This window comes from Pararge aegeria, chromosome 4, assembly GCF_905163445.1.
Source record: "Pararge aegeria chromosome 4, ilParAegt1.1, whole genome shotgun sequence".
Taxonomy (NCBI): domain Eukaryota; kingdom Metazoa; phylum Arthropoda; class Insecta; order Lepidoptera; family Nymphalidae; genus Pararge; species Pararge aegeria.
The window spans coordinates 1,597,942-1,622,347 of record NC_053183.1 but is presented as its reverse complement, the minus strand read 5'-3'; the positions used below and the strand labels follow the sequence as shown (position 1 = coordinate 1,622,347).

The 24,406-nt window shown below is 36.2% G+C and overlaps 1 protein-coding gene across 1 annotated transcript; it reads left to right on the top strand.

Moving 5' to 3' along the window:
- The first annotated feature begins 18,645 nt into the window (after nucleotides 1-18,645).
- LOC120637923 lies at nucleotides 18,646-23,422 on the top strand. The gene is made up of 7 exons (XM_039909990.1): nucleotides 18,646-18,731; nucleotides 19,017-19,184; nucleotides 20,498-20,652; nucleotides 21,326-21,416; nucleotides 21,853-21,999; nucleotides 22,459-22,578; nucleotides 23,192-23,422. Exons 2-7 carry the CDS (start codon nucleotides 19,119-19,121, stop codon nucleotides 23,420-23,422), a joined length of 810 nt encoding a protein of 269 aa, XP_039765924.1. The 5' UTR covers nucleotides 18,646-18,731; nucleotides 19,017-19,118.
- Nucleotides 23,423-24,406: the final 984 nt, after the last annotated feature.

Here is a 24,406-nt window from a genome sequence, read left to right as displayed (position 1 = left end):
AAGGTGTATGTCGCGATTTTTATCGCATTCTTTCAGTATTAATACAGTTGATTGTAGCTTCAGCTTCTGTAAATTACAGTTCCAGGAAGATAAATTATTCAGGAAGCCATTACCGTTAACTTGATATTTTTTTATGCGTATTTCTCTGGAAAGTGACGTAATTTTGAACCTTCTGGCAACTGCCAAAAAAATACCAGCTAGCATCATTAACAGTGCTACCATTTTAACAAACAAGGCTTTTTAGCGTTTAGTTCAATTCGGTTATTGTTTGCACTCTCAGCTCTTTCACTTATTCGCTTATTCAACTCGCGAGGTTACGTAGAGGCTTCATGAGATAATTAATCCAAACTATGAGATAGCTCCAACGATTGAATCATTAACTTCAATTGTAATTTATAATATATAATAATTACTAGCTGACCCGTGCAACTTCGTTGCACCAATAACCGATTACCGGAAAACACAATTAAAATGACATTTTATTTGTGTTTGTGTTTATTTAATAAATGAATCCTAGCTAGATCGATTTATCGCCCCCGAAACCCCCTGTATACTAAATTTCATGAAAATCGTTGGAGCCGATTCCGAGATTCCAATTAATTATATATATATATATATACAAGAATTGCTAGTTTAAAGATATAAGATAAAACAATAATAATTCTGATAGATAGAGAACTGCTGAAATAAATTGGTCACGAAGATATTTTTCAAGCTTTTCAGAGCTTAGGATTGTGGTTATAGCATCAAACTCATAATATCTTAAGAAGCACGACTAAATGGCCCACCAAATGAGGCTGTTGACATATGTGCGGTGCCGCAATGTAAAGAAAATATACAGTAGGTCGATATATAATGTCGTGTTAAATGCCCTATATAAAATATACGATAATAATATTTATATATTTGCTGTCGCGGATTTTTTTGTAGGCATTATGAAGCTCTACAGCTTTTCTATAGAACTCAATAATATAACTCTCATCGTTAAGGCAGAGTTCGTAAGAAACGATTTCGATAGGCCGTTTTTTTTGACAGCCGAGTGGCGCAGTGGGCGGAGACCCTGCTTTCCGCGTCCAAGGCCGTGGATTCGATTCCCACAACTGAAAAAGTGTTTGTGTTATGAGCATGGATGTTTTTCAGTGTCTGGGTGTCTATATGTATATTATAAGTATTAATGTATATTATGTTCATAAAAATATCAGCTATCCTAGTACCCATAACACAAGCTACGCTTACTTTGTGGCTAGATGGCGATGTGTGTATTGTCGTAGTATATTTATTATTATTATTTATTTATTTTTCTCCGACTTAATTTCTAAATCCGACTCCCACGAAAATCATTATATCATTTACGTTGTGCATACCCTCTATGCACGCCACTGGTCATCATATAACATTTTATCGATTAGAGAAAGAGTTAGAGTTGAGTGTTGACATTAATAACGTAGCCAGCATAGGAACCTGTGGAGCAAATAGGGGTAATTCCTTTGAACTTGTCCCACTGACTCCGCGCGGTGAGTTATAAGCTAATTACGCTGCATAGGCGATATACGTGGTTCTACTTACATTTCCTTTCTATTTTCCACCTTTCAATTTGATGTTACATTACTCGATAGTGCATTGGGTCCACTTTCGGAGGGCTGGCACCTCTAACTTTTCAAAGTTACGTGCTCTTTAAGTAATTAAAATATCACTATGTTCAACGGTGAAGGAAAACATCGTGAGGAAACCTGCATGCCTGAGAGTTCTACACAATGTTTTCAAAGGTGTGTTGAGTCCACCGCAAAAGCCGCACTGGGCCATCGTGATGTGATGAATTTGATGTTTTGTTTAAATGGAAATTAAATTATCAGTACAGCATGTGATCACATAGCAAATTAAGCTTAATTTTCAAATTAGATGAAATGCAGTCAAGGGCCAACTTGTTGTGTAATAAAAAAGAAAACGAACTAACATACACTTACAATGTTATGATGGAAGTATTACATTTGTCTATTGAAGCTGTAGAAATGAAGCTTGCTCAATTAACTTAGCTACCGCGGTCACCGCTGACTATTACAACCGATGATCCCGGAGGTATAAAGTTTTCGCAGACTGCCGCAACTACCCCACTGGCGCAATAAATAATTAAAATAATATACCACGACAATACACACATCGCCATCTAGCCCCAAAGTAGCGTAGCTTGTGTTATGGGTCATAAGATGACTGATGAATATTTTTATAAATAATATACATAAATACTTAGAATATACAGATACACCCAGCCACTGAAAAACATTTATGTTCATCACACAAACATTTTTCAGTTGTGGGAAGCGAACCAACCGCCGTGGACTCAGAAAACAGGGTCGCTGCTCACTGCGCCAAATGGTGAACACATTCAATGTTGACCGCTACTGACAAAGGTTATTTCCAAATAAAGCCTGGCAGACCTCATCACCTTCGGGTATCATAAAGCAATGGAATGTGTGCGTTATTTTATGTGACATAACGCATTGTTTAAGATTTCTGAGCCAGTAGTATACGCTGAATTGACCACTCCTTGCCAACAATTTAAAGAAAACATCACATGACTTAAAACAAAGCTGGTACCAAGGCGACCAACTTGATTCCTGCGGAGGACCGCTTTGCATTCCTTGCGCGCCGATACGCTCAATGAGTATACAAAGTATTATATAGTGTATTTTAATATTTGTACCACCAGCAGTCTATTCTCCTCTTCTTTTTTTTCCTAATTCTAAGGTTGCCTGGCAGAGATCGCTATCAAGCGATAAGGCCGCCTTTTGTATTACTACTTTACCCTAGTGGTTACGGCTTCGGCTTCCCTTTCGGAGGGACAGAGTTCGATTCTAATTTATCAATATTTATGTTCGTTTTCAATTTATACAATGAAATATTACTTGCTTTAACGGTGTAAGAAACATGGTGAGGAAATACGCCTCCCTGCGCCTCAGAGTTCTCCATAATGTTCTCATAGGCGTGAAAATCTACCAATCCACACTTGGCCAGAGTGGTGGGCTACGGACCTTCTCGTTCTGAAAGGAGAACCGTGCCTTGTAGTGGGCCGGCAATGGGTTGAAATTATGATTGAAGCTGTCACTACAATGCTTAGGTTTGAATAAAGTTTATGGTGAGTAAAATCTAACGATTTATAGTCCCATGATTAATTCAATGATCAGCGTTTCAGAAAGTGGGCTCCAAATGACACATAGTGCCGACTGAAAATGTGTAAAACATTTCAGCGCGTTCTGGCAAACAAATAAATACTTAAAATATGTCATGTCTCTGAATCGGGTTAATGACCGCATAAATAACAAAAATTAGGGCAGGACAATCGTCTCAAAATAAACTATTGCCAATGCTTATTGGCTATTCAATACTGTTATGAAATTTGCAAGAAGTTTACTTAGAAGCAGGTCCCTCCGCATTCACTACAAACAAGATTTAAAAACGATTGTTAAATGGTGAAATTCAGGAAAAGTTTCTACTCGGTAAAATCGATTTTCCGAACCAGTGGTAAATACGAAATAGATATTTTACGTTTCAAAAGCGCTTATAAAGTAGACCTACTGGAAGCAATTAGTGATATATGAATTTTATTATAACAGGGTCTTTGAACAAATTGAGTCTTTGTGAAGTACAATCGCAAAGAACTGACGCTCACATTTCCTCTCTTTTCGTTAGTATGGTAACAAAATCAAACCTAAAGAAAAGACATTTTAAAAATAAATATATTTCCCGCCAATTTCCGCGAAACAGAATAAAAAAGTTTTTTATATGAATAACAAAAACATTCATTAATTATTTTTAAGATTTTGACTTACTTTTCTGCCAAATTGCATCAAAATCCAGCTATTAACAGCAAAGCCTAGATATATACTGAATGCTTGCCAATTCTTAACTAATATTGTAAATGCCAATGTTAGTCTGTTTGTAGCGCAATAACGCCGTAACTACTTACTCAACATGAAGCTTTGCATCCACTTTGTTACAGAATGTAAAGTAGGAAATACAGAAATTAGCACCCAACCTTACCTTATCCAGAAAAATAGACATAAATTATTACCGGGGGATGAAAAATAATTCACAAAATCTATATTTAACGTTATAGAAAAATTAAAAATAAAACTCGCTTTATATGTACTGAAAATGGGAGTATAGTCTACCTGAAGCTATGTCTCCATGCAAGACCCTGAATGTGGCCGGAGAGGAAGAGAAAAAGCAGAAACAGCACCATAGCCCACACCAACATGTCGCACTAGCACCAGTCCACACGACACACAGACACACAGACAGACATCGCCGACACACGGTATTATTCGCATCATTTTACCGACACTCTCGCCGACACCGGTCAACTGACCGACAGGCGACGACTGATAAACGGGTATCGATTGTAAAATCTTGTACACCGGTATGTAAGAACATTAGGTTTGCGGATTTACATTACAGCTACATGAGTTGACAACTTGAAGCCGCAATAGCTCAACGGTGAGGGCGGAATGAAATCCGAAAGGTCATAGCCGAGTAAGACACTTAGTACGTGTAGCTTAACCTTGTTGCTACCCAACAAGGGGGAGTTATACGTTTTTGGGTGTCACGCTTCCAACGTTCCGACGACGATGAGGGCGGAATGAAATACGAAAGGTTAGAGTCGAATAAGACACTTAGACGACGAACAAGGAAATGCCATAATAAGCAACGACTAATCTAAGGACATCCCTAAGCATACATCAATTATTCACTGATAGTTATTACCTAAGAGTTGGAGAAACATTGGATAGAAGCAGACGTTACTTTGCGGAAATGTACGACACATTATGAAAATTAAGCTTAATTTGCTATACTCCGCGAAAAGCAGGAGAATCTGTATGGTGTAATTTATAATTTCTTCAATCCTTATAATCCAAACCAAACTATACTACGCACGTTAAACACATATTATTTTGTACCTCTATAGTACAAAAATAATTATTTAAATCGGTTATAATTTGTCGGAGTTATGGTGTCAAATCGTCAAACACTTTCTTCCCCTCTCCCAAAGGAACCGAACTTTATGTCGGGATAAAAAGTATCCTATATTACTTGTAACACTTCCAAGAATATGTTAATATGTACAAAGTTGCATGATCATTGATCGGTTGAGTAGTTTTTGCGTGAAAGCGTAACAAACAAACTTACATTGACATTTATAATATTAGTAGGGATAGGGATATTTTTCCTATACATTATGTCATCAACATTTTTTTCTGTTGGCAAGCAACGGCCGGGGCTAGTTACCTTACAGACAAAGACTAGCGGCGAAGCGATTTAGCATTCTGAAGAAGCAATGGCTAAAGGTTTGGATTATATGGTTGGAGTGAAATCTGAAATGTTAGACACTTAATAGGTGTAGCTAAACTTAGTTGCTACCCAACTACAAGAAGAATCATGACGACTAATATAACTGCTTAACACCCTACCAGGTTAGCCCGCTACCATTTTAGAACGCATCATCATTTACCACCAGGTGAGAATGCAGTCAAGGCCGACTTGAACTGGGAAAAATATCATAAATATAAATCTATTACCTACTTACTGCGGGGCACCGTTCTCCCCTTAGAATGAGATGGACTTAGGCCGTATTCTAAGAAAATTATAAACATCCAAATAGGCCCCAACGGGAACCGAGCCCAGGACCTCCCACATGCGTCACCGCTATAACAGTACAAACACATACACATTCACACAACCTCTAATCATTGTATAATATGACTTATTGGTGCCATTATTGGTAAATAATCAGTCGTGAAACATATCAATCATTTCTCTGACCCAGTTACAGGCAATCTGATCCGACATTTGATAGTATGATTTACCGTTTTTGTCTGTAGGAATTAAAACAAAAACAAATTCAATGCATTGTTTTACATGAATACCTTCTAATATATATAGATGAAAACGCAAATACCTTATGTATCTACAAATAGAAACGAAAACTAATTGTGCCAATGATATCATCTTGTGATGAGGTAAACAAGGAAGGTACTATTTTTAGAAGTTTTAATTTATTTACATTAAGAGATTTTTGTACAACAGAATTGGCAACTTTATATATACATCCAGCAGCTCTCTGCATCTTGCCATAATTGCATAAGAAGTTCCGCCAACACTGTGTTTTCTGGTGGAATCAATTTACCCTTGGTACCCCAAAGTCCATTGATTTGGTGTCCCGCCCACTTTTTATAACTCTTTGAGCTTTTCTTCATTGTGCTGGATTGTTTTGAAGTTACGAGTATATTCATTACCGGCGTTAGGAAAAAATTATGGGAGTGAAATTATAAGTAACGATTGCGATTGCTAAATGAACGAAATGCGATTTTAACAGGATGAAGGTCACAAAAAACCGGCACCCTAAAGTTAGCTATAAGGTTTGACAGTGTACACTATCAATTGTCAAAGTCTTCGGACTCATTCCGGTGATTTATTTGATTCTATTGTACAACAATCTCAAATTTTAATGTTGAGTGAAACTTGGTTTTCCGATGACGAGATAACTAGGTCATAATAAAACTTTCAATGTATTAAATACCTTTTTTCTATTGTCAGTGTCGTTTTCTCTACAAACGTAGAATACGGCGTAAGATAAAATTCTTGAAACGATCTTTATCTTGTTACGCCAAGGAAGTATAACTTCTAACGCATGTAAATTAACTTCCATACCACTACCAACTGAAAAGCGTTTTTGTGTGTGTGCTTTGTGAGTTTGTTGTGAGAGTTTTTGTAGTCTTTATGGTAATTATTTTAGTGACTGTGTCTTGTGAGAGTTTTTGTGATGTGTTCTGTAAGTACTTTTGTCAGTGTGTGTTTTTGTAAGTGATTTTGCGACTATTTGTAGTTTGTTTTATAAGTTTTTTCGTGATGTAGTTATAGATTCATTTCTTCTAGTAGATATTAATGTGGTATGAATAAAATATGCATCGAACTAAGAACTTATTTATTTGCAGTCGGCTAAGAAATACCGACAATGTTTCTTTCTCGTAAAACTATCCAAAGTAGGTGATAACTGCTGTCATAAAACAGCACACCAATCGATTTTCAGCAGTTTATGACGCCATAAGTGCAACCGTATATGTCAAGTCACTACAGAGCTGTGAAACATTTTATGACTTCTTGAACTACTACGAATGCCAGCCAAGTACAAATAAAACCTCACAACAAAGGTTTTGTATACAATGAACACAGATTTACGTTACGTTAAAATGAATACTGTCTTTAATCTTTATTTTTTATTACAACACGCAGATCTTACAAAATATCCTCTTAACAAATAAGTTCGGTGTAATTCATAATTTCTACAATTCATTCCCCGCACAGATCTTTAAAAATATACTCTCGACCACAGAATTAAGTAAACTTACGGAAACCGCGTACACGACTAATATTGAAGCATCGAAACCACTTCACTTTATTGGATGGAAGCAGGCGTTACTTTGCGGAAATCCATGGAAAATTAAGCTTAATTTGCTATACTCCGAGAAAAGCAGGATAATCTGTATGGTGTAATTTATACTCCACACCAAACAGATCTTCGGCAATGTGCCCTCTACGCACGTTTCGCTCCGAAACCGGAGCATACTCAGGAGATGTTGACTTTACAATGAACAATTGTTAACAATTATATAAAAATTGTTAATAATTCTTAACGTTGCCGAAGATCTGTTTGGTGCGGAGTATAAGGATTGAAGAAATTATAAATTATACCATACAGATTCTCCTGCTTTTCGCGGAGTATAGCAAATTAAGCTTAATTTCAATAACACTCCACTTTAGTAGTGTTTCTCGAACCGGTGGTGTGTTACTTCTTTTCATTAAACAGTTGACAGTAATTATTTTACCTCTAATGTTCTAAACATTTACCATAACATGGAAAAAGTTTGTGAGCTAGCACCATTCCGCGGGTGTGAAGTGAGATGTGCGCGGGGCACAATGTAATGAATACAATAATGGTTAAATGAGGGTTCTGTATGTTCTTAATTCTGTGCTCTCGACAAATCTGTACTCAATTTATAATTTCTTTATTATTTATACACCAACACTACAGATAATATTATATCAAATTTTTTGTTTAAAAGTATTTGTATCCTTTTCAACTTTGTATGGGTTTCTCTTAAATAACAGATGAGGTACATAAATATATATATTATTCTAGGTACATAAAACCAAATTAAAGTGATCATGCTCAGAATGTAGGATTGCGTGAAAGAAAAAAATTGTGTATTATAAATTACCCTAATTTGCAATCAAAAAAGTTTGTATTTAGATTCTCATAGCGTCTCCAGTTAGGCGAGATATTGAAATAAGTATATATATTTTTATATATTTTTATTTTTATTCGGTTTTTGACAAAAATAAGGACTCCCCTAGGGATACTCAGTCTTTAATTTCGTTCACTTCAATATTTGTTATTTCTGTTTCCTTCAGTGTGCCCCTAGTAGCTTCATATTTAAAAAAAATAGATATTAGTAAGGGAGCAGGACCCGATTGTATTCCTCCTATATTTTTGAAAAGTTGTTGCTATCAGCTGGCGTATCCCTTAGTATTATTATTTAGACAGTCCTTAGGGCAGGGCAAAATGCCTATGGTATGGAAAAAGTCATTTATTACTCCTATCTTCAAATGTGGTGACAAGCACAATATTAGTAATTATCGTCCTATTTCAAAGTTGAGTACTATTCCCAAATTATTCGAGAAAATTATATATGATACCCTTTTTCGTATTATTCGACCAATTATTATACAGGAACAACATGGGTTCGTTACACGGAAGTCTACAGAAAGCAATCTCTGTGAATTCCTCGACTATGTCTACAGAGCCATGGATGCCGGGGTTCAGGTTGATGCTGTGTATACCGACTATTCTAAAGCATTTGATAAAATATCGCATGAAATTCTCATACAGAAGCTCGATAAAATTGGTGACCTGTTACGATGGCTTGCATCTTACCTTAGGGATGTAGCTATAAAAGGATACTGTTCCTCATTCCTGCCAGTCTCCTCTGGTGTCCCTCAAGGCTCACATCTTGGTCCGTTGCTATTCAACATCTTTATCAATGACGTTATTTCTTGTTTTAAAAATTCAAAGGTTTTGCTTTTTGCAGATGACATGAAAATTTATAGGTCTATCAATACACTTCATGATTGTAAACTCCTACAAGAAGATCTTTCTAGAGTGAATACGTATTGTAAAGTCAACCTTCTTGATATTAATGTCAAGAAGTGTAATGTTAATACTTTTACCAGAAAGAAAAATCATATAATTAGTGATTATTACCTAAGCAATAGCTTGCTTGTTAGAGTGGATGAGCTGCGTGACCTGGGTGTACAACTTGATAGCAAGCTCTTGTTCAGGTCGCACATAAATATAATTACTAATAGGGCATTTGGAATGCTTGGTTTTATCATGCGTGTTACTAAGGATTTTAAGAAGACGTCAACTCTGGTTCTTTTATTTAATGCCTTAATACGTTCTATTCTTGAATACTGTTCAGCATTGATGCAATTGAAAGGATTTATAATAAACTAGCTGTTGCCCGCGACTTCGTCTGCGTTTGATTTTGTTTTAAAGTATTCAGTATCGCTAAGCTTTAAATGAGTATAGTAGTATATATATATATAACATGTGACTGCCAATTAATTATAGACAAATAATTTGAAATAAAATAAAATTGCGACTATAATTAAAGATCTAAGCTATCCTATCTCTTAAGTTGCACCAGACTGCTCACGGTGTACCAATTTAATTTTAAATCAGTTAAGTAGTTTAGGAGTCCATCGCGGACAAACATCGTGACAGGAGATTTATATATATTAAGATTTCTGCGTTATATTAAACGTCGTAATTTGTTATGTGATCACAGTATATCTGCAACTGAAATTACTTTAGAAAAAAGACGCGATTTAAGAGATCAAATGTTGTTATATAAAATAATACATAATTTAGTTGACTCCCCACTTCTAAGTAATATCGATTTTGCATGTCGTAGGTTAAATGCAAAGCGTAAACCTCCCTTTGCGTGGGCTAGATGGAAGACAAGGTATTCGGCAAATAACTTTTTATCTCGTGCGTGCAATGCTTTTAACAACAAATATTGTGAGACGGACATTTTTCATGTCAAAATTGGCACGTTTAGAAAATTTATTTTGACAAAATAAGTACTATAGCTTTAAAGTTTTTGTTTTTCATTTTTGTTTTACTTACATTATTATTATTTTTTCTTTTTTTTGTATAATAATTGCTTGCTAGGTACTTACTCCTAAGCAATTGTGGTTAATGTTATCGTGTTATATGTATAACCAAGTTGTGGAAACTTTATTGGTCTATGTGATACAAAAATACGGCATTACTTTTATGTATAATTATACTGTTTGTTTACCTTGAAAAGCTAATAAATAAAAAAATAAATAAATAAATATATATATATATATATTATTGCGATTTCCCGTCTCTCATTGCCTTATTCCAATAGTTAAGGTAGCCTGGAAGAGATCACTGTTAGTGATAAGGCCGCCTTTTGCATATAATTTATGTTATTGTAAGTGTTCCAGGGTGTATTTCCTTTATATGCAATAAAGTTGTTTAAATAAATAAATAAAATAAGTTCACTTGTGCATTTAACAATGCAAGAAATGCGAAAAAAAAACAATCTCTACGCACTTTTCACTTCGATACTGGAGCATCTTTAAAAGATGTTTTATTTACACAATTGCCAAATGACTAATTAACCAGATAAGTCGACTTTTACAGAGTCCATATAGTTTATTATCTTCATCATCAGTATCGCCAAGGTTCCGTCTCGGCATCCTCCTCCCTCATAGGGGAGATGGGTATAACGAACAAAATTTTAGCACAAAATGTTGCCAACGAATTCTTACCTAATACAGTTTACTATTTGCCTACTTACCTAATACTGATTATTATCACCTACGCCTCATTGCTCTAATGGTTAGAAAGTTCAAATACGGATCATAGGTCACAGGTTCGATTCCCGGTGTAGATTCGGCAATTAATAATTTCCGAATGTTATCTGGTCTGGTCTGGTCTGGTGGGAGACTACGGCCGTGACTAGTTACCACCCTACCGACAAAGACTAGCAAGGCGGTGCGAAGTCGCGTAATAACCGATTATGAGTGCCATATTCCCTAACAGCTTAGCCCGCTTCCATCTTAGACTGCATCATCACATACTACCAGGCGAGATTGCAGTCAAGGGCTAACTAGTGCAATAAAAAAATATAAAAAATCATCATTTACCACCAGGTGAGATTGCAGTCAAAGGCTAACTTGTAGTCAGTGGCGTGCATAGGGTTTGCAACCAGGGCAGGCATAAAGCAAGACAGCATAAAATTTAGGCAAAGCACTGCCTGCTTTTGTATTTCTATTGAGTGCACGCCACTGCTTGTAGTGAAATAAAAAAAAGGTTGTCAACATGAGTAGAAAAAACGTCCGTATCGAAATATGATGTTGGTTCGCCTCACAGGCGTCCGCGAAGTTATCGCGAATGCTCGCAACGCGATTCAATTTCCGCTTCTTTTCCGCCCCAACGAATTCTTTCCCGACGCTCTATATGTCGACGCGGAAAAAGGCTCAAGAAGTTCTGTTAAAATATCTCATTATACTTGTTTGGCCCCAATAGTTTATTTATACTCACGCTACGGACGCTTATAAAAAAAAAACTAAAAGTTTAATATTAAATTTGAGAGAAACTTAGTACTTGAACAACCTCTGGCTACCTTCCTGTTTCTTGAATGAAGTTATTTCTTATGACAAATTGATAAATTTTTCCATTGAAAAAAATCTTTTCCCACATTTTCGACTCTTTTCCCAAAAAAATAGCTAGCAAGGGAAGGGGTTTTGTTTATTTTGTCTACGCCCATTCTTTAAATCCTCAATAAAAGATTCTGAATCAGTTAGCTTATTGCCATCCGTTTGGATGATATAATAACCACAAACGGATCATTTAATGTTGTACTGAATTTCATTTTCTTCTTTTTCTTCTTTTTCTTTATTCTTTCCCATGAAAAACGGGAAGGCAAAGGGATGTAACCGTAGAGCCACGTCATCTGTGGTACTGAATTTCATCATTACACTGCTTTGTTTTTTTTATCCCGTTTGCGCAAAGGGTTTCACACAGACAGACAATTCCTTCCCGCTCGGTGCGTGGTATATATATGAATTTCAAAAAAAATAACATTGTCATTCACGCACGTGGTCCGCTGAACGCCCCGCGCCGAAAAAAAAGTAGTTTAATCAAATCCTTATTGCATTAATACTTATTTTATTTGTATATACTCAGCAATTAATAATATTAGGTTACTAGGACTGGCTGTTTTAATATTAACAGTAAGCCCAGAATGATGTAATGAGTCAGTAGATATTTCAGAATATTTTAGAAGTTTCATATCGTATGTAACTGTTTATAATTATGTATTTAAAAACCCTCGCTCTTGCATATCCTGTTACTCTTTATTTAAAGCCAATAGTTTTGCACATGACATTGGATGGGAATAATTTAATTTATTTTTATTTATTTGAATAATTTTATTTTTTTGATTTATGTGAAAACATCTTTAATTCAAACTTTTTAAAATTTGATTGTTCTTAGCACTTTAATTGTGTTTATGTTTTTTAATTATATAAGAACTTACTTTTTCTGTTGTTCGATTAATAAATCTATTGATACTGTGTTAGAACGGTTGTCAATTTAAATTATATTTCTCCCATCTCTTATTAGAATGGAATGCTTTTCACAGAAGTGGAATATTAATAGACTGTTACTTACTGATTACAATTAAAATGAAAGGCAAGGTATTCTTATTATTCTCAAGTAATCTAGGGCGAGAATTCATGGCAGCATCCGTCTGCCGGCCTCATTGCAGCGGTTGATTCATACCTAAGCATTCTGAGGTTGGCAGAAATACGCGAGCTCTCCCACAATCATAGAATAAAGAAAATACAGAACCCTCATTCATGTATGTGTCCGATAATAGGGAAATCGCCCCGTGCACGTCTCACTTCACCTTCACTCCGCAGAATGTAGCTAGCTCACAATTTTTTTCCATTTTCCCCATTTTATGGTAAACGCTTAGAGCATCGGAGGTTAAATAATTATTGTTAAATTGAATGTACTGACTAACCGCCTTTTCAAGAAACAGTACTAAAGTGGAGTAGTTTTTCAATGCTTCAATATTAGACGTATACACGGGTTCTGTATGTTCTTAATTCTGTGGCCAAAACAACCTTTTGTTGTATTTTAATTGATTTTATATTTTTTTCTCAAACAGGCTTGGAAATTCGAACATTATTTTACGACATTCTTCGAGATAAAAATTCGTATCTGTCGTGGTTCAGCGGCCAAATAAATTACATAGTAAACTCATATCTGTGGTGTAATTTAAAAATGGAACGATCTTTTACTCCGAGCAACCAAGGAGATAACTTATCAAAGGTTTTATTTGAATTTCGAAATGGCTTGGAAAAAGAAAACTATCTATTAAAAAAAAAACAAATGAACACACTTTAACGCGGGAAATTTTTTTGTGTTCGTCATTGATTTAGAATTGTAATTGATGATTTTTTTTTTAGAGTAATGATTGACGAATCAAGTCATCACCACTTACCATCAGGTCCATCTGATGGTAAGTGGAAAACCATCGCCTATAAACTTAGCCTTTAACTTCTACACCTCTAATCGGTTTCCACAGGCGCCTTTACGGAACGCTATTTAAGCGGCATTTCTTTGTTAGGGTGGTAACTAGCCACAATCGTTACCTCCCAACAGACTAGACAACAATAGACATGATGACAGTAACAAAGAATCGCTAAAATATTGTATTTATCTAATGACATATTGTGAAACACGTATTTTTATTTATCTTCGAAGTGAGATTTGTATTTATTTTCAATAAATAAAACTGCAAAATGTAGCGATCCGCCATGACAGGTGAAACGCCGAATACAAAATTATGATGCCACGTCTATATAAAGAAAAAAATTGTAATGTTTGAACTTCGAATATCTCTGCGTATATCAAGTATTTCTTTTTTATTTTTTATTTTACGGCCATGGATTCAAGTCCATTAAGGCCTATCAAGTATTTCAAATTATAAGTTGCTAAGATTTTTGTTATCGATACCAAAATCAAAAATCTTTAGCTATAGAACTAGGACTTATTCGCCCCGGCTTGCGTTTTCGCGGGAAACCATTTTTATTAATATAATTTGCAATTTATATGAACACAAGAAGTAGGTATCTTATTTTTCCAGGATTTAATTCGTTTAAAGATACTTCTTTGATAAAGTAGATACTTCCGCACATCATAGGGCAGTTTTCAAATTTAGTCATCATACCTGTTAAAATAATATTAATTTCTAAAATGCCCCTACTGAAGATCGAACCCGGTGATTTGCCGGAATAGGCAACCAATAAGATCGCAGCACGCGCCACTTCGCCACCAGGGAGGTCGTACCCTATGGAAGAAGCGATCTGTGCAATAAAATAGGTTATTAAAAAAGCTTGATGTTACGAAAAAGGTGCGAGCGCAGATGTGAAAGTTTAAACAAAATAAAACTGGCCAAGTGCGAGTCGAACTTTCACACGACGGGTTCCGTACCATTATCTATAAAAACAGCAAAAAATTATTTTCCAATTGTTTTTAGTATTTGTTGTTATAATAGTAAACAGAAATACATCACAATCCCTACTAATATTATAAATGTCAATGTAAGTTTGTTTGTTACGCTTTCACGCAAAAACTACTTAACCGATCCTCATGAAACTTTTTACACATATTTTTGGAAGTATTAGAAGTAATATAGGATACTTTTTATCCCGACATTAAGCTGGGTTCCTTTGGGAGAGGGGATGAGTGTTTGACGATTTTACACCATAACTCCGACAAATTATAACCGATTTAAATAATTATTTTTGTACCATATATACTAGGACAGAACTCCCCAGCGGACAGCAGCAAACCCCTCATTTAAGGCTAAGCGATACTGAATACTTTAATTATTTTTAGATCTACAACTAAATTTAATGCCACATCAAAAAACAAAATCAAACGCAGACGAAGTCGCGGGCAACAGCTGGTCATCTATAAATTAGATATTTTTATTATAGTTTTTTTTCCTACATTTGCAGGAAATATCATATTTATAATTTACACATCTGTGTAAATTTTCAAATTAACTGCCTAACTAACATATTTGGTAGACCAAGCATATGTCCCACCTTATGTTATGTGGAAAACCATTTCCTATAAGCAAGGCAACACTAAGTAAGACAGATTTGAAAAAAGACACGGATTGACAGCGTCGTAGTAATAGGGTCCCGTTTTACACTTTTGGTCCGGAACCCTAAAAGCATATTTCATGATAGCCTTGAATATTTCAGAAATGCTTTATAAAATATCTGTGCGATAAAACAAACAGATTTCCCTTCGGCGCTTCCAGCGGAAATATAAACAGCTCCATCGAAACCGTCATAACACGGCCGCGAAACAAAATGGCGGCATAAAACAATCTCGTTTTATTACTCACCGCGCGACCTGACGTTTTATTTTACACCGCTTTAATATTATACAAGTGTTTTACTAGGACTGTACTCGGTCTCGACTCTTTTAAAGTCGCTGGTAGAGATCACTCACAGAAATAAGAGTAAACCTTTGTGTTTTATAAAATGTTTTTACTTACGGAACGGAAAAAGTTATTACGTTTGGCGTTACAGGTTGTATGTACGTTTATATGTTACCATTTTTCTGAAAAACTACATAATTGAGGACTTAGTTCTGTCGCTTATAGCAATGTTAAATCTATATTTTTGACGATTTTTTTTACCAACAACAAGTTAGCCCTCGACTGCAATCTCACCTGATGGTGGTGATGCAGTCTAAAGGTAGTAAGCAGTAGCTGTAACAGTGACCTGTAAGAGGTACGGTAGTTATATTAATCCCTACAATTTCAAAGTGGGAACGCTAAATCACTTCGCGGCAGGTCCGACTCCTGACGTCATCCGGACGTGGCCTCACAGCACGGCCTCGGAGGCACGCGGACTTATCACCGTCTGAAACCCTTTCACTCCAATCGTCGCCTGAGGCGAGCTGCGGGCTCACACGAGGCGCCCTCAGGCCGAAGCCTTCGTTTTATTTATTATTCCATACAGTAAAATTTATGTCAGTTTTAACATATTCAGCTGACATATTTTGATTAGTTTGATTTTGTTTATTTTGATGTTTTTTTCGTTATTATTATATAGAATTTGTTTAAATTAATTTGCATGTCATATATTATGACTAAACATGTATACCTACAAAGTTTTATGCAAATAAAAGAATATGAATTTCAATTTCGCATTGAGCCATAAGGTACAAACTCTTCCTGGCAGAGCCAATTCCGAGGCACGCCAACAAGCCCGCGATCATCACATCAACCGATAGACGTCCACTGCTGGACATAGGTCTTTTGTAGGGAGTTCCAAGTTCCACGATTCTGAGCTGCTTGGATCCAACGGCTACCTGCGACGCGCTTAATGTCGTCTGTCCACCTCGTTGGGGGTCGACCAACGCTGCGCTTACCAGTACGGGGCTGCCATTCCAGCACCTTGGGACCCCAACGTCCATCCTTTCTCCGAACTATGTGCCCGGCCCGTTGCCACTTAAGCTTCGCGACTCGTTGAGCTATGTCGGTAACTTTGGTTCTTCTACGAATCTCCACATTTCTGATTCGATAAGCTGCTAAAATCAGTAGGGTTATAGGTACACACAATATGGTATAGAAGCAGGCGATACTTTGCGGAATTCCATGATACATTATGAAAATTAAGCTTAATTTGCTATACTCCGCGAAAGTAGGAGAATCTGTATGATGTAATTTATAATTTTTTTAAACTTTATACTCCACACCAAACAGATATTCGGCAACGTATACTCTCTACGCACGTTTCGCTTAAACACCGGAGCATCCTCAGGAGATGTTGACTTAACAATAAATAATTCTTAAGATAGCAAATTAAGCTTAATTTTTATAATAGCTACACAAAATCCGAAAAAACTTCGCGGCATGTATTTGTTGGTAGAGTGGTAACTAGCAGTGGCGTTCATAGAGGGTTCGCAGATGATATAATAAGTGGAAAATCTCCAATACGAGTTATAAAAAACTTGAGGATAGGCTGTAAGAGTTATAAAAAGCCCTGAAATAACGCTCTTCACACGCCTTTGAGAACATTATGGAGAACTCTCAGGCATGCTGATTTCCTCACGATGTTCTTCTTCACCGTTGAAGCCAGTGATATTTAATTGCCTATATAAATACCTTATATAACTCCGATAAATTGGAGGTGCCGGGGGTCAAACTCTGTCCCTACGAAAAGAAGGCTGAAGTGCTAACCACTAAGCTATCAACGCTATTAAACTTTAATTGCATTTTTTTAGGCAATCAAATATCACTTGCTTAAACTGTGAAAAAGAACAATAAAATAAGTGAAGAAGGATATAAAAGAACATTTAGATTCTGTATTTTTGAGTTATCCTTTGGTAAACTAAGGGAACTTTGGTTTAAAGACGTTGACTCTCATAAGAAACAGTTTCACTTAATTAGAAATTCAAATTTACGTAAAGAAATTGTACTTATCTAGTTAGTGTGATACAAAACTCGCAGCTTAAACGAATCACAGCATTTAGTGGTAGGTTACTAAAATAAAGGTAGCGCGTTTATAAGAAACTAGCGTACCCAGCCCGCTTCGCCGGGCTAGATTTTGCTTTATTTTATTTAAACAATAAACTTACTTCATAATTTTTTTAATTAAATTCTCATAATATATGAAATCATTTATTTCTCTCCGTATTCATTCTCTTCTATTCTCTGCTCGAGCGGGTGAAGATCATTATCTACACCCATGTACACCCAACAATAGAATATCATCATAGTAAATAAAAGCTGTATTTGACAGTTTGACAGTTCAAAAATAGGAGTGCTCCGATCGTCACCAAACTGTACAGGATTACTCGCCAGTCAATTTAGAGATTCCCTGAAAGTTTCAATGAAATCGGTCCAGCCATTTCGGAGCCTATACGGAACATACCCACAAACTTACTCTTTTATATATATAGATAGATAGAAGATTTAAACAATGCTTTTTTAACTTATTTTTAAATAATTTAATAGATTTCTTACAAAAATCTCTTTTAGTAGACTATTGTATAGTGCTCCCTAAACCTGTATAGTTTTAAAGCCATACTTAGTTATATTCTTAATTATGTCTACTTCCTGTATTTAGATGGTATTTACTTTTAAAAGTAATTAGTGTATGTATGTAGTAAACTTAGTGAATATATTGAGTTACTATTACTAAAATATTAAGAAGCATTGATTCAATATGTTACTATCAAAAGAAGCATATAAACACAACTAAAGTTTACATTTGGGGTTCACTTATTTAGCAATTCATATTCACATACAAATGCTTTTAAGAAAATTAAAAACTCTACCCAATAAACGGACCTAAACTTACAAATTCTTATATCGGTATATATTATTAAATTGAGAACATTCAATTTAAAGAGTGTAGTATAGGAGTTTAGTTTCCGAAACTATTTCAAAACGAGAGGTGGCTGCAACACGTTTTAAAAATTTTGGCTCCATTTACGTACAAACTCTCCGGGCAGAATTTTAAAGTGGAATTTGCTGAAAATTGTATGTTAAGCATCTACAGACACGCCAATTTCCAACTTCAGCATAGATTGACAGTGAAACTTTCAATCACATCTCTAGTTTTTTTTACCTGCATCTCATAGCCGTATTCACAAACCTTACTACGACGTCTCACAGTACAACGGAATTATATAGAGTAGATTTGCATGGCAACTAGGCATGAAATGCATTTCTGGCATCATAAGTAAAGAGTGATCTTATAAGCTAGCCATCTAGACTCAGCCTCTGTCCAATTTTATTATAATAACTAGGTCGGAATATTTGTAGACAGTTTAGGAACGTGTTGGCGCATCTGTAAAGGCTTTAAGGATACGTGTTACTGAAAATAACATGGATATAGGCTGTTAATGTGGACATTTTCCAGTGAAAATGAGTGTGCTCAACAAAGTGACGACATTTTGTGTTTTTTGCGTAATTTTTGCCCACGGCTACGAGGTAATTATCCCGCTACTGTTTTTTAATTTTTGTTTTAGAATTCTTTTAAAAAAATGCTTCAATTGCTTAAAGTATTTTAATACTTGATACGGAATTTAAAGATTTCGCCTCGTACTCTTTGAATGTTATCTTAATTACTGCAACTTCTTGAAATAAATGAATTTTCAGGCTAAAATCTTATTATAAGCGAAAAAGAATATGGCCTATGCTATATTCTATTTCGCCTATGCTACTTTCGGGGAATGTTGCTTCGTATGGGCGAATATTTTTTTAATAGGTTCAATAATTTGTATTTTATAATTTATTATTCTATATTTTATGTATATTTTGATGTTTGTGTGCAATAAAGTATTTCTTCTTCTTCTTTCTTATTCTAATTTATCCATGACAGTATCAACTTCAGGAGTCTCCTCCCATAATGAAAAAGGTTTAGGTCGTAGCCCAGCACGCTGGACGCTAGATTGATGGACTCCACACGACTTTGAGAACATTATGGAGAACTCAGTCATGCAGGTTTCCCCACGAAACTTTACCTTCACCACTGAAGCAAGTGATATTTTAATTAAAACCTTTAACTATTTATAACTTAAATAGTTAGAGGATTGCTGGGATTCAAACTCGACCCCGTGAAAGTGAAGCCGAAGTCCCAACCACTACAACCATTACATACAAACAAACAATTAATCAATACGTTAAAAAAAAAAATATTGCAGATGTCTCTATGCATTGGTTTAGTTAACGACGTATTGATTTAACAAATGAAAAGAAACGTCTGGAAAATATAACCGGGACTGGGAATGGCCGTGTCTGAGCAGCGAGGCGTCTCGAAGTGTCAATGGGCCCCGAGTGGCTTACAGGCTCTCGGGCGCATTCACAATACTATCACAATGTGCTGCGTTATGAATATGTACTAAGAAAACCAACTCATAAGTTATGAGTGCCTGGTACATCATGGCATGCTTTAGTGCTATTGTATCTGAACCGTTTTGATTGTCAACTGGATCCCAAGTCCTCTGTTACAATTTATTTAATTATAAGATAGAGGGTTTTACAGCATAGACCCACCACGATGCCCCAATGCAGCTTGGTGGGCTTAACGAGTTTATAACAAGTTAGTGATAACCGAACGACCGACGGACCGACCATTTAACGTGCCCTCCGAAGTACGGATATAATTTATGTGGTTAAGGTTCATTAGACAGATAAACAGACGGACAGCCTAGACTTAGTAAGTAAGTTAGTTTCCTTAGGTACGTGTCAGATAACCATAAAAATTATGAAAAAAACTTTTCTAAGTTCTGATAATTTTTTAGGACTTCTTCCAAGAAAACCGCCGCCTATCTAAAGCCATCGTCGAGGCGTTCCAAGACACTCACTTTGACAAGGAGCTGCTTTTCGATCTGAAGAAGGAGAACCAAGTGTACCTTAATCGCACCATGTCTCTACTCATCAAATATATTGTCAAACGGTAATGATTACTAATTGGTAACTCCAGTGACTTTAAGGGCGGCGATTTTAGGGGCGGCATTTTGGAAAACAGAAGCCAGCTTCATCGTCATCAACAACTCATTACCGGCCCACTACAAAGTACGGATCTTCTTTCAGTGAGAAGTGACAAATAACTTAGAAAAGTTAGAGGTCCGTGCTGGAATTCGAACTTGACCCCCCAAAAGGTAAGTCGAGCTGCTACCCACTGGGTTATCACAACTTTAAATTAGTTTTATCTATCTCAATATTAATTGCCTGTGAGATGGTGTTAGCAAAAATATTACCCGGCTAAGTTTGTTGTGGGGTCTTCTCAGACCAGGACGCGTTTGGAACAACGGCTTTAGGTTTAAGTTGGCGAATAAAGTTATCACCATTACCTCACAATTATGTATATATATAGGTATGAACGGTTCATAAGTGCCTGTTATAGGAATACATGAATATAGCATAAATCGTGATTTATATTATATGGAATATCTTGATTGATGTAGTAAGTAGGTGGGTGTTAATTAATTTCTTTAGATGTTACCTTTTGTCGACGGCACGGTGGTGTACGGTAAAATTCGTAAGAATTTATGATTACACCATAATAGTTTTAGTCTTCTTGTGAATTTTGGTTAATAAATTATTATTATTATTATTGTATATTTTAGGGAGGTGGACAACTACCGCTCGCGACGCACCGACGCCATCAGTCGCCGCGTCTACTCCTCGCTCATCATGAAACTCATTGACATTGCCAAGGTGGGCACCTTATTCAGTACCATAAAGTAATGTTCTTGGAGTTCCTATGTTTGATGACGCGAAATTGGTCTGACCTTCTTGTCCGTAGTAACTTTGTCATTTGTAACGTAGGCTTATTTATCACGGTTTATTTTACAAATACTGTTGGGCATCGTACCTTAATCGTGGGGTGATAACTAGCCACGGTTGAAGCCTCCCACAGACCAGACCAGAGAAAATTCTAAGTAACCAATTAAGCTACTCCAACCAGTAAAGGCTCTCCTAGCGCCAATGCCGAAATTAAAAGATAGCCCTCGAACATCGAGAGCCCTCGAGAGTATATGCCTTTTTATTTCAGTCTTATAGCGGCTGTAGATCTACAATCGCTCTATTGGCCTATGATCTCTCTGTTCTCTTATGATTTCTCTGTTCTCTTATTATCTCTCTATTCGTTCAGGATCTGCCGCGAAACTCCAGCGCCGCGAGCCGCATCGACACGGCGCACCGCTACTACATGTCGGTGGAGACACGCGATATGCACGACCAGATGGCTGACGTGCAGGTGTTCCACGCATGCGCGCGCCTCTACGACGTGATGTTCACTGTAAGACACTGCACTGGGCTGAGAACTCTGTGCATTACCTGACTGGTATTCATGGACATGGTTTGGATCTCAACATAAATAATAGTTAAAAATAACGGTGTGGTAACTTGGTTATTGAATCATTTTTCTGATGATACTTCTTCGATATTATTTATATTTCCACAGAATTAAGAACAGACATAAACCGTGTACACGACTTTTACTGAAGTATCAAAAACCACTCCACTTTAATAGTGTTTCTCGAACAGGAAGAATACAAATTACTTCATTCCATTTAGCCGTTGACAGTAATTATTTTACCTGTAATGATCTCAAACATTTACCATAAAATGTTGAAAGTTTGTGGGCTAGGCACATTTCGCGTGTGTGAAGTAGGACGTGGTGATTTTGGACACAATGCACTGCATGCAAAGAAGAATGAGGATTCTGTATGTTCTTAATTCTATGTTTGTTTCATAGGCTCCTCGAATTATAGCTGATCTGGGTAACCTAGACGATTTGACGCCCAGACTTCTCGTGAAAAAACTAAAGGACATGGAAATAAAACCTGTCCACTTGGGCGTTGCGTTACTTATTCAGGTAAAAACGTACTTTTGAATACTTTTTCATTCCGCATTCACAACTCGCAATCTTCTTTTAATAAGTAAATAATTAATTACCATGTATTCCCTCACGCTTCAAACATTTGGGACTGCAGGATATTTAGTGCTCTTATGTTAATTCGTGCATGCATATTCTTCCCATATATTATGTTAATCTTAACATTAAACTCAGGTGAATTATGTTTAAAAAGTCAAGTGATATTTATTTCTTTGCACCTTGTACCCTTATTTTTTAAAAGTACCTAAAGCTTGGAAATGAACATGAAAACTACTTTTGATGAAACAAGTTGGAGTTCTGAATTTATTTAGCAATTTTTTTTTTATTTTACAGATACAGATCATTAATTTTAATCTTACGAAGAATTTGTGTGTTTGTTTGTTTGTTTAACGTGTGTTAAAAAATGTTTAACTACTAGACAAGCAGTTCGTTCAAAAAGTCATTAGATCTCATGTACAGCCAAGCTTCTAACTCTACAAGTCCTAACTTCAGAAACTCTACTTGAGCCGTCTCTTAACAAACAGGTACATTTGAGTTATCTGTTTACTATTATATATTTCGTGCAATAAAATAATCTTTATTCTTGTTCCAGTACCATCTACGAAACACAGCCAGCTTCGTGATCAGAGCCAAAGCCCTGGAAGTACTGGCGACAAAGCCAGAAATGGTTGGTCCGCAAGTCATAGACATGCTGAAAGCTTTGGCATCGAGGCTTTTACCGGTAGCTGAGTTGCTGGACATACATCTTGCGCACTCCAGCCCCGCTTTCAAGGACACCTGCCCGTCCACGTGGCTTGGCATCTTTAATAATAAACAACCATAAGCTTATGGTTGTTTATTATTCTCCTTGAAGCTCAGCTGAGCTTCAAGGAGATGTATTTATTGTCTTTTTTTTCCATGCGTGAAGAAACCTGCACACCTGAGAGTTCTCCATAATGTTCTCGAAGGTGTGTGAACCAATCCGCACTGGGGCAGTGTAATGGACTTCGACCTTCACCCCTTCTTATTGTGGGAGGAGACCCGTGCCTAGTAGCTGGCCGGTGATTGGCTGATATGATGATGATGATGATAAATAATGGTTTTATATCCGAATATACATATACAAACCGAATTGAAAACCTTGTTCATTTTGAAAGAAGTCGGTCAAAAACGCCGAAAACTGGTGCGTGCCGGGGTCATCGAACTCGGTCACCCCGAAAGGGAGGCAGAAGTTCTAACCACTGGGATACTTACCTTCTACGTTTCAATGAACTGAAATTCTAGTTTCGAACCGCTTCAACTATTTAATGTAAAAATTCCTTTGATTGCACGCTCGCGATACAAAACTAGACTAGACCACTCGCATTTACATTTTAAACCAAAAATTCTCTTTGCCATTCCCAAATGTTGAAAATGTGCAATTTACGAGCACAATAAGAGGTTTGTAAGCTACTTTAATATTATATTCGCCGTTTCGAGGCGGGCAAAGTAGGAGCATACAATATGCAAATTCGATATTCCCGATGTTTGGCGAGTGCCCAGCACTATAAAACTGAAAGGATTCAAAAGGTTTTCTAAAAAGCCGTAAAAGGCAGTAAAGTTGCTAATACCTTTTCAATTTTTTATTAATATTCAAAGCTTGTTGCAAAGGAAGTACCTACTCGGACACCACGAATATTATAAATTAAAATGCGTATAAATTTTTTTAACGAAACCATTACTAGCCCACTATAGAGCACGGATCACCTCCCACAATGAGAAAAGTTTAGGCTTTTGAGAATATCATGGAGAATCAAGGCTTTATAATTTTTATTAGTGTTTTTATACC

Coding starts and splice junctions, on each gene's coding strand:
- LOC120637923 (XM_039909990.1), top strand. CDS start 19,119: ATGAGTGTGCTCAACAAAGTGACGACATTTTGTGTTTTTTGCGTAATT. Junction 21,417..21,852: donor AACTCATTGACATTGCCAAG/GTGGGCACCTTA, acceptor CTATTCGTTCAG/GATCTGCCGCGAAACTCCAG. Junction 22,579..23,191: donor GCGTTGCGTTACTTATTCAG/GTAAAAACGTAC, acceptor TTCTTGTTCCAG/TACCATCTACGAAACACAGC.